Genomic DNA, 18760 nt, shown 5'->3' with positions numbered 1-18760 from the left:
GCCTCCGCCTGGGTTATGGCAGCCATTCGGAAGGAAGAATCAGAAGGTGGGAAGGGGAGAGGGAAAATGGACCTCTCCTTTTACTGCAAGGAGTGGAAGGAAGAGACTACTATGCCCACTTTAATCTTGGACCTCAATAAACTCTCTTTAGCTCTTGAACCTGACCTGGGGCAATGCTCCTATTTTTGTTGAGGGAGTTCTTCTGACTAAAGCCTCTGCTGAATTAGGCATTGGGTATCTTCATTTGTAAAATTTAAGAGTTGGACTAGAATCTCATTTTCTTAAATTGTCATTCAAGTATAGTTTTCTGTCTTTTACCCCCATCCCAGCCCACCCCATAAGTCCCCCCCGTCGGCCCCCCCCCCCCATTATTGTCCATGGTCCTTTATACTTGTTCCTGCAAACCCTTCCCCTTTTCCCCTGAAATTTCCTCCCTTCTCCCCTGTGGTCACTGTCAGCCTGTTCTCTATTTCAGTGTCTTTGGTTATACTTTGCTTGTTTCTTTGTTTTGTTGATTAGGTTCCAGTTAAAGGTGAGATCATATGGTATTTGTCTTTCACTGCCTGGCTTATTTCAGTTAGCACAATGCTTTCCAGCTCCATCCAAGCTGTTGTGAAGGGTAGGAGCTCCTTTCTTTCTGCTGCATAGAATTTCATTGTGTAAATGTACCATAGTTTTTGTTCCATTTAATTTTTTTAAGGTTTTATTTATTTTTAGAGAGAGGGGAAGGGAGGAAGAAAGTGAGGGGGAGAAATATTGATGTGTGGTTGCTTCTCATGCGCCCCCAACTGGGGACCTGGCCCTCAGCCTAGGCGTGTGTCCTGACTGGGGATTGAACCAGTGACCATTTGGTTCACTGGCTGGTACTCAGTCCACTGAACCCCACCATCCAAGGCTAGAATCTAATATTTTAGGGGTTATAAACTGATAGCTTTCCAAATTTTGCCTTGGAGTTTTGATAAACTTGAATTTGAATATCAGTTGGTGGAGCTTGTGTCTGGTTTGCTGCAGTCTCCACCATTCCTTATTGTATTGTATCAGGTGCTCTTGATTCTTTTACCTTAGCTGCTACAGGCTCAGAAACCTGGGACTGTTTGACCAATCAAGTTCCTTTTCTGATTAAAAGACTAATTCCACAATTTGCTAGCTCTATGACCTTAGGAAAATCACTTAATTTTCTAATATCTATGTTATAAGAGACACAGCTAAGATTGTTTGCCATTGGCAGAGTGCCAGACGAGATAGCCTCTCAGGGCTCTTTAATCTTTATGTGAGATCTCTGATTCTGTTGGTTTCAGGACCAGGACTTGCTCTTCCTTTTTCAATGGACAATGTTGTTAGTACTCTCACATGTACTCCGAACTGGCTAAACGCAAGGGGCTTCACGATTAATTGTTCGTTGCCTGTTCATGGGAGCACAACTATTATGGTTGTAAGAGCATCATCACATCTTTTTCAACTAATAAATCGTGGAGAATTGCTTTATATTGTGATACTCAAAAAAACTTGGTTACTCTAGTACTCATACAGTTTTATTGTGGTATCAACACTAATAGTGAAGGCCATTACTATTTATAGAAAGATAAAGTTTTCTAATGGGTGCTGTTTAGATAATTATTTCTGTAATTAAATTAGGCAAGTTCTTTGTCAGTTTGGATTTGGATACTGACCTTTCATTTTTTGTAATCTTTTTTTTCCCCCACCACACCAAAACAAACCATATCTAAAACAAATCAAGCAAACTAAGTGAGTTAGAGAAAGATGCAGGGTGGGTATTTTTTATCTTGCTTTGCAATAGATTATTAGGTTAATGAGTTTAATAGGCAAGTTTATTCTCTTTGTTAAGCCACCTCCATTTCATCCTTAGTAGATTTTGTAACCACTGGAGCCATGAATAGGTGGGAACTTTAGTAGTAATCTTGCTCTAAAATAAATAATGTATTACAGCTCTGGTGGGCACAACCCATATAGGTCACAAAGCTGGAATTCGGAATTTTATTATTGATAGAACTGGCTTCCGCAGTGCTATTTTAAGAAATAAGCGATCCCTTCTAGTCTGGAGCTGTAGAAGTGGGGAGGCAGCAGGATGGGAGGCATTGGAATTCCAGCAGTTCTGTGGCAGCTTTAATCTGATTGGACGTGGAGAAGGGAGGCGTGGGTGAGTTGTCATCCAGGATGTTCTGAGGCCTGTCAGACTCTGTGGACTGGGCCGTTTCCTCTCTGGTCAGCTGCTCCACGAGACTTCGGACACGTGGTCTGCAGACTAGACTGAATGGCGTGGCCCTGTTGATGTTTAACTGTGGAGACTAAGCGGGGCTAACTCACTGGGATTGCTTTTCCTTTTGCTACATTTCGGGGAGGCGTTTTTTATGGCTTGGGACCAAAGGGCCCAATAAATCACTAACGAATTTTGGGCCATTTAAGCAGTCCTCCCACCCCAGGTCTCAAAACCGTCAGTGTCCTAGGCAGTGCTTCTCTCAGGTAGCCCTTACTGGCTTGTGAAATAGTTTGTTGAAAGAAATGCTTTCAGGACCTCTTATCTTTATAAGGACTAGCTTTAACTCTCAATCCACATCACTGGCTGTGAGAATGTAACTGGATGCAAACAGGAAGGGCACTGTGTATCTCGTACATTCCTCGTCTTGCGCAGATACTGAAGACTACTAACAAGGTTTTTTTAAAATTTTATTTCTTGGTAAATCTGACTCAGAAACAAGAAGGAAAGCAGAACCTACCTTTGGAGGTCATGACCCTCGTACAGCTGTTCAGCTTCGAAGCCTCAGCACTGTATTAAAACGCCTCAAGGAGATCATGGAAGGGAAAAGCCAGGTACAGTCGAAGGACTTTAGAAGATTACTTATTAAGCCCTTCCAGGGGGTTCATGCCATGCTCACTGAAATGGCACAGTGTCCTGGAGAGAAAGTTCAGGTGGTATTTCCTCCTCCCGTGAACACTGTATTTTTACACATAGGTACTTAATTTTAATTGATCACTTTTCCCCCCTTATAATTATGTGTATTTTTTGTGTCTGTTTAAGAAGTGTTTATCTAGCTGAAGATCAGTAAATATTCTTCCATGTTTTTTTCAAAAAGCTTTATTGTATAAAATTTAGGGGTCAAGCTTCTTTTTTTTTTTTCCCCCTCATGGCTATCCATCCAGTTGGACTCAGCACCATTTTTTTTTTTTAAAGATTATATTTTAAACCTTGTCATACACAAGTCCATTTGTATGTGTGAGGGTGTGCTAGGGCCCTGTTACCTGCTCCATAGCTCCCCTTTTTTTCTATCCTTGAACTAACACTCTTTCTAAAATTATTGAGGCTTTAGAGTAAGTCTCAGTGGCTGGTAATGTAAGTCCTTCAGTTTTGTTCTTCAAGATTGTCTTGGTCTTTTTGACTCTTTCTATTCCCATATGAATCCTAGAATTAGCTTGTCACTTTCTGCGAAAGCGGCGTAAGATTTTGATTAGCATCGCATTTGCCATTGCATCTTCATCAGTGTTTTCAAGAAGCCTTCACATATTCGTGCTGTTACAGGACAGCGACCTGAAGCAATACTGGATGCCAGACAGCCAGTGCAAGGAGTGCTACGACTGCAGTGAGAAATTCACGACCTTCAGGCGCAGACACCATTGCCGCCTGTGTGGGCAGATTTTCTGCAGTCGTTGCTGTAATCAAGAAATCCCGGGAAAATTTATGGGTTATACAGGTAAATGCATCTTATTGACAGTTTTACAATGTTTAAAAATCGTAACCATAAAATAGTTATGATACAGACTGATGTTAAGCCTGTTTTCATTTTGGGCTTCATGAGTGCGCCATGGAGGACACAGAGGTAAGGGAGACACAGCTTTGCTTTTGAGGGCTTTATAGTCAAAGAACAAAGTAGATGGGGATGTCTATAATAAGTAAAGCAGCAGTGTATCACAGATGCTATCAGAAACCCATAGGTATTACATTTATTGTACAATACGGTTAGAGTAGGTTATGAGTTTATATTGTGAGAGTTTTCATTTTACAAAATATAGGTCTTCCTTGAATATAAGACACTGTGTTCTAGCACATTGCATCTTATATTCTTGTATTAGCAATATATAAATTTTAATTATTTGTTGAAGCAGAAAAAACTAAACAATAGTGTGTGGATGTATATAGTGATTTGCTGGTGGAAGGTGGGCGGAAGGTACCCAAATGAAAACAGTCTTAGAATCTCTCTCGTTATTTTTATTATCATGCAGATTTTCCTAAACTGCTACAGAGTTTCAGAAATGAATTATCTTTCATCCAGATTATGGCTACAGTCTTTGAATAGATTTTTTTTAACCATTAGTTTTTTTCCTACCTCCATCATTTTCTATACTCTAGATGATATTCTTAATTAAATTAAGGTAAATACTAATTTGATCATGTGAGGCTATTCTGCCAAAAACCCTTTCAGAGTTCCTATTACCCTTAGGATAAAATCCTATCTTCTTAATATGGTTTGTGTGTTAGTTTCCTAGGGCTGCCATAACCACGTAATACAGACTAAACAAAATATTAATTTTGCTTGAAATACATGCAAAATTTAATAAAACTGAGTACTATTTAATAGTAGTCTTAAAATTAAAAAATTAAATTAAACATAAATTATACTTGGTAGTAAATATGGTGGTGAAAACATACTTCTTACAGTTGACTATAAGAAAACTTTTTGTCAGGTTGGGTTGTTAAATAACATGCAACGTGTAAAGTTTAATTATCTTACCTCCTTTTTTTGGTGCACTGAAATATTACAAAATCATACAAATAATTGTTATAGAAAGACAGGATAGAAATGAAAACTTATATTTGGGTAGGACTTCATCCTACATCCTACAATAAAATTACATTTAAAAGTATTAAATAACCTAGTTGTTTGTTCTCCCAAGAATATTTCATTTCCATCCTAACTTTCACTATGAAAATTTTCTTAACAATTTCCCCCCCACATTTCATATTATTAGTAAGCCCATTTTCTTAGTTTGTTTTTCAGACGCCCCCTTGTGGAGGCCTCTTCTCAAGGCTTCACGATGGGGACCCAAATAACATTTTTTTCCCTTTTTGCCTAGGGAAAACACGTTGTTTCCATTTACGTTGATTTATTTACTCCATTTAAATGTTGTCTTCTTGAAACTTGTGCCCCTTATTTCACTTATAGAATTTTGAAAAATACTGTTTTTAATCCGAGTTTTTTATCTAGTGTTACTGATATTTTCTTAATCCATTCTGAATAGTTGGGGTAATTTTGTATACTTGGGTGAATTTCGCATAATGACGGTTTTTAAAATCTTATGACCTAACAAAATTATTTCACTTAAAAACATTTTTTTTGGTAGTCCTTACTTGAAGACATTTCCCTTTTATTAGATTAACTATTAATCCAAAGGTTTAATACTTCTGTTAAGTAATATAATCTTGTCTTTTACTTAATTTCATTTTTTTTCCCTTTCCAGGGGACCTCCGAGCTTGCACGTACTGTAGAAAAATAGCCTTAAGTTACGCTCATTCCACAGACAGTAATTCCATTGGGGAAGACTTGAATGCTCTTTCAGACTCTGCTTCCTCTGTGTCTATACTTGATCCGAGTGAACCCCGAACACCTGTCGGGAGTAGAAAAGCCAGTCGCAACATATTTTTAGAGGATGATTTTGCCTGGCAAAGGTACTGTCACTTAAATGCAATTTTGTATTTGAGAAACATTGCTAGTCTGGTGCCTTGTGCGTGCTTTTAGTTTAACATTTACCTTCTTTGAATTACTTCCTGCATATTCCCTGTTTTTTTCTTTTTCTTTGGTTTGCCTCCAAAAGGATCACAGAGGATGTTTTTGGACAATGATTATATTGACTAATTAAAATGTAAGCTCTACAAGAGGGGAGACTTTGTATCTTACTTGCTCACTTTCTGTCTCTGGCACCAAGAACAGTGTTTGACCTGTACTATTTTCTTGATGTTGTTTGTTGAATAGGCAATGGAAGTTTTGGAGATTAATCATTTCTAATGTAGCCTTCTTAGAGAATGAGAATGCTGTTAAGACTTATATTCATAATATTTGCAATGAAATTAGATTTTTATTCTTTTTAGGGAACAATTCATGTTTTTCCAGATGTCTAAATATGCTACACTCCCTGGTAGGGGAGAATGTTACCAATTTTTTTCCTGGAATTGTCTGAATTAAAATGCAAGATTTGTCAGTTTCTCATTGTTTTCTTTAGTTACATTGTTTTTTATGCATAATACCAGTCTGGCTATGTTAAAAGAGCTTGGAGTTTTAACTAACATCTTTCTGATTAGTTATCATATTGATTACCCCTTAAGGGAGTGAGGTATTAGTATGTAAACAGTGAATTTAAACAGAACTCAAAGTGAATTATAGCTACATTCCACATACATGAATCTCAGGGACATAACATAGAGTAGAAGAGAAAGTCACATTTATAACCAGTGATTCTTCTATTTGCATAACGTTCAAAAGTATACAGAATGAACACACTGTCTAGGGATGCAAACATAGTACACTTAAAGAAAAGGAAGAGACCGACGATAGAAAATTCCCAATGGTTCTTTCCTGGATGCCAGTGGGGTTGGGGAACACACACACTTCACCGGCAGTGGTAGTGCTCTTTTTAAAGTGCTCGCTGATGCATTGGTGTTTGTGGCACCATGATTCTCTGTATGTTATCCGTATTTTATAAACTTTAAAGACCAATTTTATAAACTTTAAAGACCAATTCTACAAGTAAAACAAAGCATAGGGATTCTTAATTTTTTTGCTTCAGTTATAATGCCTTTTCGCTATTCCTTACTCTGTTGTGTGAGCCCAGAATTGACAATGTGATTTAATAAAACAAAGCAGGTTTGAAAGCTTCTTGAGAGATGTAGCATGGATGTCAGAGGTGGCATAATTTTAGGTTTTGTGCTGATTGGTTGATGTTCACTTTTTTCTTTTTAAAGATTTTATTTATTTATTTTTAGAGAGGGAAGGGAGGGAGAAAGAGAGAGGGAGAAAAACATCAATGTGCGGTTGCTGGGGGTCATGGCCTGCAACCCAGGCATGTACCCTGACTGGGAATTGAACCTGCCACACTTTGGTTCGCAGCCCGTGCTCAATCCACTGAGTTACGCCAGCCAGGGCTGATGTTCACTCTTCGTTAGTCATCATATGTTTCCGGAAGGCACTACTGTCTTCTCTTGACAGAGGTAGATGCTAAGGTGCAGAGAGATTAAGCAAGGTGTGCAAGGTCACGCAGATGGTAAGAAGTAGGCCCTGTACTTGGACCTGGGTCTGCCTGACTCTGCAGTGCTGTTCTAGTGGTTTGTGGCGCCTGAGAATAAAATATTTGCGCTTAGGATTTTCCACCCCCCAATCATTTTAATATTGTGTTATTCATGTAAGAAGGGTCTCTAAGCACCCATTCAACCAATTTATGATATTAATGACATTTCATATACTTGATGATAAACTATTACCAGTCCTTTGACATTTGATATACTTAAGATAAAAACCATACTGTTTCCACCTTAATTAAAGGAAGGAAACAAAAATGACCCATAATCTCATAATTACAAGGGAAAACAGTCTTCTTTTAAATGTTAAAGCAATTCGGTGAAATTGAATTTGTGTGTTACTGTCCCAAATCATCTCAAGTTTTCCCTTTTTCCTTTACAGTTTGATTCATTCAGACTCCTCAAATACTGCTCTTTCAACAAGACTTGTATCTGTTCAAGAGGATGCTGGGAAATCTCCTGCTCGAAATAGGTAAACTGCTAAATGAAAACACTGTATTCTGTATCTGATTTTTCTTTTTTTCTGGTAATGAGAAAGACCCATAAAAATGGGTGGAATTGGTTGTTACACAGTCTCTTAGCTTTCGTTTTGCTGGTCAGCTCTCGCTTCTACTGTCTGAGTGGCTTTTTTCCACTCTTCTCCAGTGGTTTTAGATTTTGGAATCTAGCTTAGCAGACGAACTTAACTTTAATCACCTATTAAAAACAAACAAAAACCCCTCCTGTGTGTTTTACCTCCAGTTACATATATTCTCAATTATTTCTTTTCTTGTTAGCCAAATTCCTCGAAACTGTTGCCTATAATCATTCTACACCTTCACACCTCCTCCTTTTTTGACTTATCTTACTGATGTGCACGTCTCCCCCTGAAAATGCTTTCCTTTTAGAGGTTTAAGTGGTGAGTTAACTCATCATAAACCTGGAGAACTAGACACCTAAACCACCATGGTTTAACATGCTTTCAACAAGTATTATTAAGTACCTACAAATTATGTACTTGGGATATAGCAGCTAGTCAAACAGACAGAAATTTAAAACACCAAAAAAGCATAAGGAATAGGGGTGGAGAGTAGAATATTAAATGCTGTAGTTAGTGCAGACCTCACTGGGAAAGTGACATTTGAGCAATGACCTGAGGGTGTGAGGGAACAGCCCTGTGGCTGTTTTGTAGGAACACGGAGTAGCGAATTGCTGAGAGGGAACACTCTTGCAAGGAAAAGTGAAAGGTCTTGTGTACCTGGAGTCGAGCATTTGTATAGTTAATCGTAAGGGCTGCGTCGTTCACCCTGGGTGAGGTGGGAAGCTACTGGAGAGTTTGAGCTTTCAAAAGTTTCTTAAAAAAAGTTATTTTGAAAATAATTCAAACTTGCAATAAGTTGGAAGAATAATAAAATACATTTTCCTATATTTTTCATTAAGGTCCACTAAGTTACGTTTTGCCCGTTTGCTTTGTTACTTCCTATATTGTATACATGCTGCTTTTTTTAACTATTTGAGAGTAAGTTACAGATATAGCATCTTTTACCTAAAAAAAAAAAAGAAGTAACAAGCTTTATTTTGTAGAGGAGTTTTAGGTTCCCAGCAAAATTGAATGGAATGTGCCGAGAGTTCCCACATGACCCCTTCCCCTCGCTACAAGCGACCTCCCCGTTGTCAGCATCCTGCGCCAGAGTGGTACGTGTGTCGCAGCTGAGGGACTTGGCTGACACGTCATTGTCACCAGAGGTCTAGTGCACGCACAGTGGGGTTCTCCCTTGGCCTGGTGCATTCTGTGGGTTTAGAGAATGTTTCATGACTCTCATCCGCTATTGTAGTGCAGTACAGAATAGTTTCACTGTCCTACAAATCCTGTGTGCCCTGAACATGCCTCTCTCCCGTCTCCCAACCATGGCAACCATTGGTCTTTTTACTGTCCGCATAGTTTTGCCTTTTCCAAAATGTCATACAGTTGGAATCATATGGTTCGTGTGTATTCAGATTGGTTTCTGTTATTTAGTAATATGCATTAACGTTTCTTTCATGTGTTTTCATAGCTTGATAGCTCATTTCTTTTCAGTGATGATTAATATCCCATCGTCTGGATATACCTCAGTTTATTTATCTACTTATCTACTGAATGATATCTCGATTGTTTCCCTGTTTTGGAACTTACAAATAAGGCTGCTTTAAACATCCGTGTGCAGGTTTTCATGTGGTCCTGTACTCAGTTCATTTGGGTCAGTACCAAGGAGTGCGGTTGCTGGATCCTGTGTTAAAGAGTATGATTAGTTTTATGTGAAATGGCCAAACTGTCTCCCAGAGTGTCTGTCCCACTTGCATTCATACCGACATTGAGAGTTCCTGCTGTTCTCCATCCTGGCCGGCACTCGGTGCTGTCAGTGCCCTGGATTGTGGTCAGTCTTCTAGTAGGTGTGCGGTGATACTCCCGTATCCAATTTCACTTCCAATTTCCTAGTTACATATGATGCTGGACTTTTTTAAAAATATGCTTTCTTGCCATCTGTATATCATCTTCGGTAAGGTGTCCACCTAGGTCTTTTTAAAAATTAAGTGGTTTGTTTTCATGTTGTTGAGTTTTAGGAGTTTTAAAACTTGGAGAAGTTTTAAATTATACCCATTTAAATTGGCAGATTTTGGAGAAGTCTTTTTGTCAAATGTGTCTTTGCAGAGGTTTTCTCCCAGTCTGTGTGGCTTGTCTTCTAACTCTCTTGATGTCTTTTTCCAGAGCACAAGTTTTCAGTTTTAATCAAGTCCAGCTTATCAGTTTTTTCTTTCTTGGATCATGCTTTTGTGTTATATCTAAAATGTCATTGCCATACCCAAGGTCATCTAGATTTCCTCCTATGTTATCTTCTGGGGGTTTTATAATTTTATGTATCGTATTTAGGTTTGTGATCCATTTTGATTTAATTTTTGTGAAGGGTTCAAGGTCTGTCTAGAATCTTTTTCTTTTTTTCCTGCATGTGGATGTCTCATTGTTCCAGCACCATTTGTTGAAAAGACTCTGTCTTTTCTCCGTTGTATTGCCTCTGCCCCTTTGTCAAAGTAAAGTTGACTATATTTATGGGGGTCTGTTTTCTGGGCTGTCTGTTCTGGTCCATGGGCCTGTTTGTATGTGCTTTCACCAGTACCACACTGTCCTGGTTACTGTAGCTGTATCGTAATTCTTAAAGGTGAGTCGTGTCAGTCCTGCAACTTAGTTCTCCTTCACTATCGTGTTGACTATTCTGGGCCTTCTGTCTCTCCATATACACTTTATAAACAGTTTTTCAATATTCACAATATTCAGTTGCTGGGACTTAGATTGGGATTACATTGAATCTACAGATCAAGTTGGGCAGAACTGACATCTTGGTAATATCAAGTCTTCCTACCCATAAACATGGAACGTCTCCCATTTACTTAGTTTTTGATTTCTTTCATCAGAGTTTTGTAGTTTTCCTTGTATAGATCCTGTGCATATTTTGTTAGATTTATACCTAATTATTTCATTTTAGGGGGGGTACAAGTGGTAATGTGTTTTTAATTTCAAATTTCACTTGTTCATTGCTAGTATATAGGAAAGTGATTGACTTTTGAGTGTTAACCTTGTATCCTGCAACCTTGATATAATTGCTTATTAGTTTCAGGAGCTTTTATTGATTCTTTAGGATTTTTACGTAGACAGTCTTGTGATCTATGAACAAAGTCCATTTTTAATTCTTTTTTCCCAATTTGTTTTCCTTCTGTTTTCTTCTCTTGTCTCCAATACTAAGTTTGGAAAGCAGTGGTGAGAGGGACATCGTTGTTTTGTTTCTGGTCTGGTGGGCACGCTTTGAGTTCATCACCATTAGGTGTTATGTTAGCTGTAGGTTCCTTATCAAGTTGAGGAAGTTGCCCTTTATTCCTAGTTTGCTGAGAGTTTTTATGACGTATGGCTACTGAATTTTGTCAAATGCTTTTTTCTACATCTGTTGTTGTGATCACATAGTTTTTCTTTAGCCTGGTGGTGTGGTGGATTATACTGATACTGATTGATTTTCAAAGGTTGAACCAGTCTTTCATACTTGGGTTAAATCTCTCTTGGTTACCGTGTATAATTCTTTTTATACATTGTTTGATCAGATTGCTAAGATTTTATTGAGGATTTTTGCATCTGTGTTCATGAGAGACATTGATCTACAGTTTTCTTTTCTTGTAATATCTTTGCCTGGTTTCAGTATTCGAGTAGTGATGATATCATAGAATGAGGGAGCATTCCCTCTGCTTTCTTTTCTGAAGGAGATTATAGAAAATTGGTATATTTTCTTCCTTAAATGTTTGTTAGATTTCATTGGTGGACTCTTCTGGCTTGGTGATGAGCCCCACCAAAGAAATTTGTTATTTATACCACAGTATTTGTGATCTCTAGCATTTCTTTTTTATTTTTTCTGAGAATTTTTATCTCTCTGCTTACGTTATTTGTTGCTTGCATGTTGTCTGTTTCCATTAAAGCTGTTAGCACATAAATCATAATTTAAAAAAATTCTTGGTGTGAGAATGACAACATTCTTGCCATCACTGATTCTGGTTCTAATGCTTGATCAATCCTTTTAGTATTTGTTATAATTTTTTTTGTTGAAAGAATGGCATGATTTACTGGGTTAAAGGAACTGCGGTACATAGGCCTTCAGTAATGTGGTGGTAAGGTCTGGAGGAAAGGGAATTGTTGCCTTGTGATTAGGTCTCAGTCTTTTACTGAGCCTGTGCCTGTGAACTTGAGAAGTGCCCCCCCCGTTAATACCCCACCCGGTGGGGCAGGATGGCTGCAGCTGCTCTTTATCTCTCATGGTACTGGGTTTTGTGAAGAGGGCAGGCATTTGGAAGAATGCCCCTCAATTTGGGTTTGTCTAATGCTTCCTCATGATTAGATTTAGGCCATGCATTTTCGGACAGCAGTTCTGTGTAAGTAATACAGTCTGTTATGTCAGAGAGGACGTGGTGACACAAGTTCATCCCACCGTTAATACGGACTCGATCTTCTGGTGAAGGTGGTGTCCTGGGTTTCTTCACTGTAAAGTTATAATTTTTCTCCTTGTAACTAATAATGTGTGGAGGAGATGCTTGGATATTCTCTAAATACCCTGTTCCTTATCAATCTCTTGCTCAACAGGTTCAGTATCCAGTTATGATTTCTATTAGGATGGTCACTTCCTCACTTTATCGCCACTTCTTTTACATTTATGGGTTGACATTCTACTCTGAAAAAGCTTTCCCTTCCAGAGGAGTTTTGAGTGGGGAGTTTGGGAGGATTACATGATCTGCAATATATTTTCAGAGGAGCACTCTGGCTGCTCTGTTGAATAGATTGTAGGACAGAAGAGCAGAAGCAGGGAGACCACTTAGAAAGCTGGTGCAATAATCCAGGCGAGAGAACTGACTCAGGTGTGAGGGGGAGAAGTGGGGAATGGATGGTCAGATTCGAGATATATTTTGATTGCAGTGCTAACAGGATTTGCTGAACTACTGCAGGTAAAAGAGGACTCAGGTTTTTGGCCCAAGTGGTTGGAAGGCTGGAATTCCCATTTATTGAGATGGGGCAGACTTACACAAACAGTTTGGTTTTAGACACATTGAATTTTAGATACCTTCTAGACATCCAAGTGAGATGTCAACTATATGTACGAATCTAGAGTTCAGGAGAGGCGTGCAAGCTGGATGTGTAAACTTGGGCGTTGTTTTCACGTGGATGGTATTTAAAGCTATGGACTAGGATGGAGATCATGAAAAGAGTGAGTGTGGAAAGCGAGGAAATAAGGACCAAGGAGCAAGATTGGGGAAATAAAGAGGAACCAGAAAAGGAGCCTTCGAAGGAGATGAGGCGAGAGGAACACCCGGAAAGTGCGTTGTTTTGGTAGCCAAGTAAAGACAGTTTTTCAAGGAGGGGAAATGGTCTTGATAATGTCAGGTGAGGTGAGTGCAGTCTGACCATTGGATGCAGCAATAATGCTGCTGACCTCGGGAGGCAGTTCTGTGAGTCCTTCAAGGTTTAGCAGCGAGTGGAAGGAGAATTGATACAGTGAAGGAGGGAAATGCAGAGGGATGTGGAGCTGAGACAGGCTTTTAAAAGATGGGACAAAAACAGTATTCCTGTTGGCATGTGCATAAATGTAGAGATTGCTGTGCTAATTTATAATGTTTTCATGTGTTTTGAATAATGTTAAGATTGATGTAAGTCTTTAGGAAAGATATAATGGAGTCAGTAAGTACTATTTATATGTAAAATTTTAGCCAGCATTCTTACTATTAGGCTGCTTACTAGAATATATTACAACAAAATTGACTAATTTTCTTTTATTCTTGTTGCCACTGTATCAGAATATGAGTAGGGATGGTTATAATGTTAGAGAAGCAGAATGCATGGGTAATTAATACACACATTGGAAAAGAGATTTTAATTAGTTGAAAAAGACATAGTGGCACCTTTTCACTAAAAAAAAAAAAAACCCTGAAATGAATAACTAACTACTTTAAAAATCTTGTTTATATACTTTTGTTTGATATCTGTGGTTTCTCTTTAACCATTAAGAATGACTTTTTGCTAAACCTTTTATAAACCTGTGAGTAATTTTAAAAATTATTATAGAAGTATCTTTATCTTCATGCTGGTGAGACCATACCACCAGTATGACCATACCACCAAGAGACCACCGGTCTCTTTTTTTGAGTGAGCCCTGGTTTTGAATGGCAGCCCCTTTATTAGCTGAGTTCTTAAATTACTTAATCTCTTGATTTCTTTATGTGTAGAATGGATCCAGTAGTATCTACTGTATAGGACTAAATGAGGGAAGAAACATATATTGCTCTCCTGAATGAATATATATATATATAGTGTTGGCTACATCATAGGTGCTTCTGCCTTTTATTCTTTATATAAAGCTGAAACTGGGCTTCATTTTTTTCTAGGTAGAAGCTAACTAAATTTCTAGGTAAAATTTTTTTATAAATAAAAGCTTGCTCAGTGCTTTTGGTTTTCTACCTACAAGTCATTTATTTGGTAACTTTGCCAAAAAGCAAAATTAAGGATATTATGTAAGTACTCATACAACAAGAGAAGAAACAAATTTTCACTAATTTTTTAATTGATCAAATTCAAAATATAATAATAATTGAGGACAATTTTTAAATTTAGGTCTAAGGAGAAGGAAGGAATTCTTACTGGGGGGATAACATTTTGCTTAGTTGTGGTTCAAAGCTAGTGTTTTCTGTCATCAGAGCATTAGAAGTGTTTAACTCAGAAGAACATTCTTATTCATGGGTCGTGCAGAAGCTCTTTGGCCTGTCGGCCGTGCTTCCCTGTCCCCGATCGGCAAGGTTATTTCTGCATCTAGACTGTGATTCTTTATATTTGCCAGCTAAATACAAGTACTAATTCTCTGCATTTTAACAAGAAGAGTTTATATCTATTTCCTTTGAAATATTGCCGCTATATGAACTACGTCTGTAATTGTTTTTCTGTAATCTTTCCATAATGACTTTCTTTTAGAGTTATTTTGAAATAATTTTAGAGTAACACAGAAGTTGGAAACGGAGTACAGAGAGTAACTGGGTGCTCTTCTGCCTGACTCCCCAGCGATAATGTCATACACGACCATCTGAAGTATATTTAAATGCACTGTGACATTGGCAAACCGGCATTTATTTAAAAATGAATTTTCACTGTAATTGCATTTATTGACGACAGATTTACAACTTGTGGTTTCACTTCTTGTTTTTGTTTCCAGATCAGCCAGCATTACCAACCTGTCACTGGACCGATCTGGGTCTCCCATGGTGCCGTCGTACGAGACGTCTGTCAGTCCTCAGGCCAGCCGGACGTACGTTAGGACAGAGACCACGGAGGATGAGCGCAAAATTCTTCTGGTACCGGTCCAGTCTCTCTGACTCATAGCTAGTTTTGATCATAGAGACTGTTTTTATCTCTTATTTGTCTTTTTTAGAGAAACATACAAATGAAGCAGCCAGTTAGCATATAAATTAAATAGGGGAAATAATTAGCTTAAGTTCTTACTAGGATCACCTGAGAAATTGGTCAAATGTTCTGTGTTCATATATTGGATTAATACTTTCTTGACCTTTCTCATAGGGCAGGATCAGAATTCAAATGCCTACATACGAGAGCTCAACTTCTAGTTAGGTCCCAGATTGCTGTTAACTTTGCAACATGTTTCTCATACACAGGGCGTGGGATACTTTTCAGACATTTACTACTGTATGTTTATATGAAATAATAATCAGTTTGTAGGGTTTATCTATTTGTAAAATACTGTGTTCAGTCCTAAGAGTGACTCAAAGAAACTGAAGATACGACTTCTGCTCTCAAGATTGTAATGCAAAATGTAGACATGAGGTCGGTGGGCAGGTCCTTAGCAGTAAAAGAAGTAATGCTTTAAGTATAAAAAATAGAATAGTAGTGAGGGAGTCAGGAAATACTTTATTTTTTATTGTACTTTTAAAAAATATTGTATTGATTTGTTTTAGAAAGAGGGCGGTGGAGAAAGAGGGAAAGAGACATCAATGTGTGAGAGAAATACAAATTGGTTGCCTCTCGCACTCCCCCACCTAGGGACCTGGCCCACAACTCAGGCATGTTCCCTGACAGGGAATCGAACCGGTGACCTTTTTGGTTTGTGGGATAATGCCCAAACCAATGAGCTCCACCAGTCAGGGCCAAAAAAGACTTTAAACTGAATGGCTTGGACTGGACCTTAAAGGATGGAATAGATTTGGCTAGGCAGTGGGGAAAGCAAACCTTATTAAAAGGTGTGAGGAAAGGAATAGAGGTGAGAAGAAGCATGACATTATTCATGGACTGAAGTGGGATTTACTAATTGGGAGAGGTTGGGAGAGAGATTAAATTGGAGTCTGTTGGTAAGGAGAATGGAGAGTTATTTGGGGCTACCTGGTGGAAAGTGGTGAATTCAGTCTTTACAAGTTCAGATGTGGGCCTATAGGCAGTGAGCGATGTTCAGAGTTTTTTTGAGAAGGGAGTAATTAATTGAGGGCTTTTCTTTAGGAAAATTAACCTGGCTGTTGGGGGTAGGTGAGAATGGTGAGAGTCTGGTGAAGGCTACTAGAATCATTTACTGTAGATTAATGTTGTTGACCATTCAGTCCCTCTGTCTTGCCCCATTTCTAAAGAGAAGTATGAAATTTTCTACTTAGGTAACCAAGAGACTGATAATAATGTGCCATTGACTGATAAACTTATTTGGGAGAGTTGGTTTTGGGTGGGGTGGGGTGGAGTGGGGGGTAGTGGGTTTTCAAAAGAAAAAGTTACGTTTGGAATTAGATAAGCTGAGTTTAAGCCATTCCCCCTGTAGGTATCATTTCTATTGTGTAAGTCAGCTATATAAAGACATATGAATTGAGTTTCTTCTCATTAATCTAAAAATCACAAGAAAGAATCTGAAAACATGTGTAGCATCCTACTCAGGAGTAATCATTTGCTTATAATGTGACTTCAGGACAGTGTTCAGTTAAAGGACCTGTGGAAAAAAATCTGCCATCACAGTAGTGGAATGGAGTTTCAGGATCACCGCTACTGGCTGAGGACACATCCAAACTGCATTGTAGGGAAGGAATTAGTCAACTGGTTGATCCGAAATGGACACATTGCTACAAGGTAATGGGATCTTAAGAAAGACATTTTAATATTATTTATTAATTTTCTTTTAAGGAGGATACATTGTTGTAGATATAAGGGGAGCAATGTTCTTCGTGAGTAGGGTTTGCTTTTCACATTTGGTGTGTGGGGTGCAAATTGTCAACCCTCTTCCCATCTGGGCTTTAACTGGTACAGATGCAAGGAACCGGTGAGGGTCACAGGTTGCCTAATTTATTAAAAGTGTAAGTGTGCAGTAATTCCCAAAACACAGAGCTCTTTAGTTAAGCAGGATTGGGAAGTAACTGGACCCTAAGACCACAGTGGCTTCTCTGGCTACTGTTTGCTAGTCTGGACATTGCAGTCTGTCTTGAGAACTGGGTCCATGAGCCACGCCTGGAGTGCCTTAGAGAGATTTGTTAAAACCTCACAAACCACGTGCAAAAAGGAGAAAGACAGGTCCTGTTGCCATTCCAGGTAAATTGTCCCCTACCTTTTCTACTTGATTGGATTGGCTGCTTTTCCTCTCCTGGGAAGAAACAAGTATGTAGGGAGAGAGACAAACAGCATTGAGCTGTGAAGCTCTGGGTTTCCATTTTGGTTTAATCTCTTTTTAGCTTTATGCTTTCAGTGAAGTTATTCAGTCTTATTGAGGCTTGGACCTCTCTGTGCTAATAGGAGGAAAATACAGTTTTGTGAAGAAGCCGTCATGTGGATGAAATAATGTAGCTGAAGTGCTCTATACATTGTGAAATGTGTATAAATGCAATGTGTTAATGTGTCTATATAGGTATAAAGTACATATCAGTCTATATTTATATCTATACTATTTGGTATTGTCTTCTCACCGAGACTACAAGCAAAAAAGCAAAGACTAGAAGCTCCTTGAGGGCAGGAGTCATGCTAATCTCAACGTCTTTTTTTAACTTATAAGTTCAGGGCTGTGCATGCATTGAGTACTTCAAAAATGCTGGAATTAAATTTTGTTTTGTTAGGACTGCCTTACCAGTAGGTTCTCTTACACTGTAACACCTGGAAAAAATGTTTTAAATTAGCTTTAAGTCTCTTTTGTTTTAATCCTTCACCTGTCCAAGGACAATTTGAAATTCCTACTCTGATGGGGATGGAAAAAAATTCAATTTGTGTCTGTCTTGTCTTTTTGTTTTATCCTCACCCTAGGACATGCTTATTTGGTTTTAGAGAGAGGGGAAGGGAGAGAGAGAGAGAGAGAGAGACAGAAACATTGATGTGAGAGAGAAACATCAATCAGTTATCTCCTGCATGTGCCCTGACTGGGAATTGAACCCGTGACCCTTCAGTCCAGGGGATGATGCTCCAACCAACTGAGCCACACCAGCCAGGGCTGTGTCTCACCCTGTACCTATAAAATTATTCTGACTGATGTACCTGCAAAGTTATTCTGAGTGACTTTTAAAAGTTTTCATTTGTGTTGATTTTGATGCAGGGCACAGGCTATCGCGATCGGACAGGCGATGGTCGACGGGCGTTGGCTGGATTGTGTCAGTCACCACGATCAGCTGTTCAGGGACGAGTATGCCCTGTACAGACCGCTGCAGGTATTTCAGAGTTACCGCCAGTGAGAACACTGCTAGCTTGTTGTGCAGTCTTTCAGCATCAGCAGGAATAAAAAGTAGTTGAGTTACCCAAAGATACATTTCTCTTAACATATTTTTTCCTTGCTGTTTGCGGAAAGTGAAAATGTTATTTTTACTGAGAGGTAGTGGTGATAAAAAAAATAACAATCTATTGGGATCAAATAGTATTCAGTTGGTGTGGCTTTTCTTGAGCCTGGCCTTGTGGCATTGTAGTTGCTT

At 38.6% G+C, this 18760-nt stretch overlaps 1 protein-coding gene across 5 annotated transcripts in view; it reads left to right on the top strand.

The window, feature by feature from the left end:
* PIKFYVE (phosphoinositide kinase, FYVE-type zinc finger containing) overlaps positions 1-18760 on the top strand; it is a 75684-nt gene that overhangs the window by 6003 nt on the left and 50921 nt on the right. For all 5 annotated transcript variants that reach the window (XM_045853004.1, XM_045852983.1, XM_045852993.1 and 2 more), the window contains 7 exons: positions 2711-2829; positions 3536-3707; positions 5473-5680; positions 7686-7775; positions 15046-15184; positions 16789-16946; positions 18391-18502. In XM_045853004.1, coding sequence (XP_045708960.1) covers positions 2711-2829; positions 3536-3707; positions 5473-5680; positions 7686-7775; positions 15046-15184; positions 16789-16946; positions 18391-18502 — 998 coding nt within the window. The remainder of the gene's footprint in view (positions 1-2710; positions 2830-3535; positions 3708-5472; positions 5681-7685; positions 7776-15045; positions 15185-16788; positions 16947-18390; positions 18503-18760) is intronic.

The sequence above is a fragment of the Phyllostomus hastatus genome, unplaced genomic scaffold, assembly GCF_019186645.2.
Source record: "Phyllostomus hastatus isolate PE091 unplaced genomic scaffold, TTU_PhHast_1.1 phas_contig_137, whole genome shotgun sequence".
Lineage (NCBI taxonomy): Eukaryota > Metazoa > Chordata > Mammalia > Chiroptera > Phyllostomidae > Phyllostomus > Phyllostomus hastatus.
Note: the sequence above shows the minus strand (reverse complement) of the source record. Positions and strands in the feature narration are given on the sequence as shown.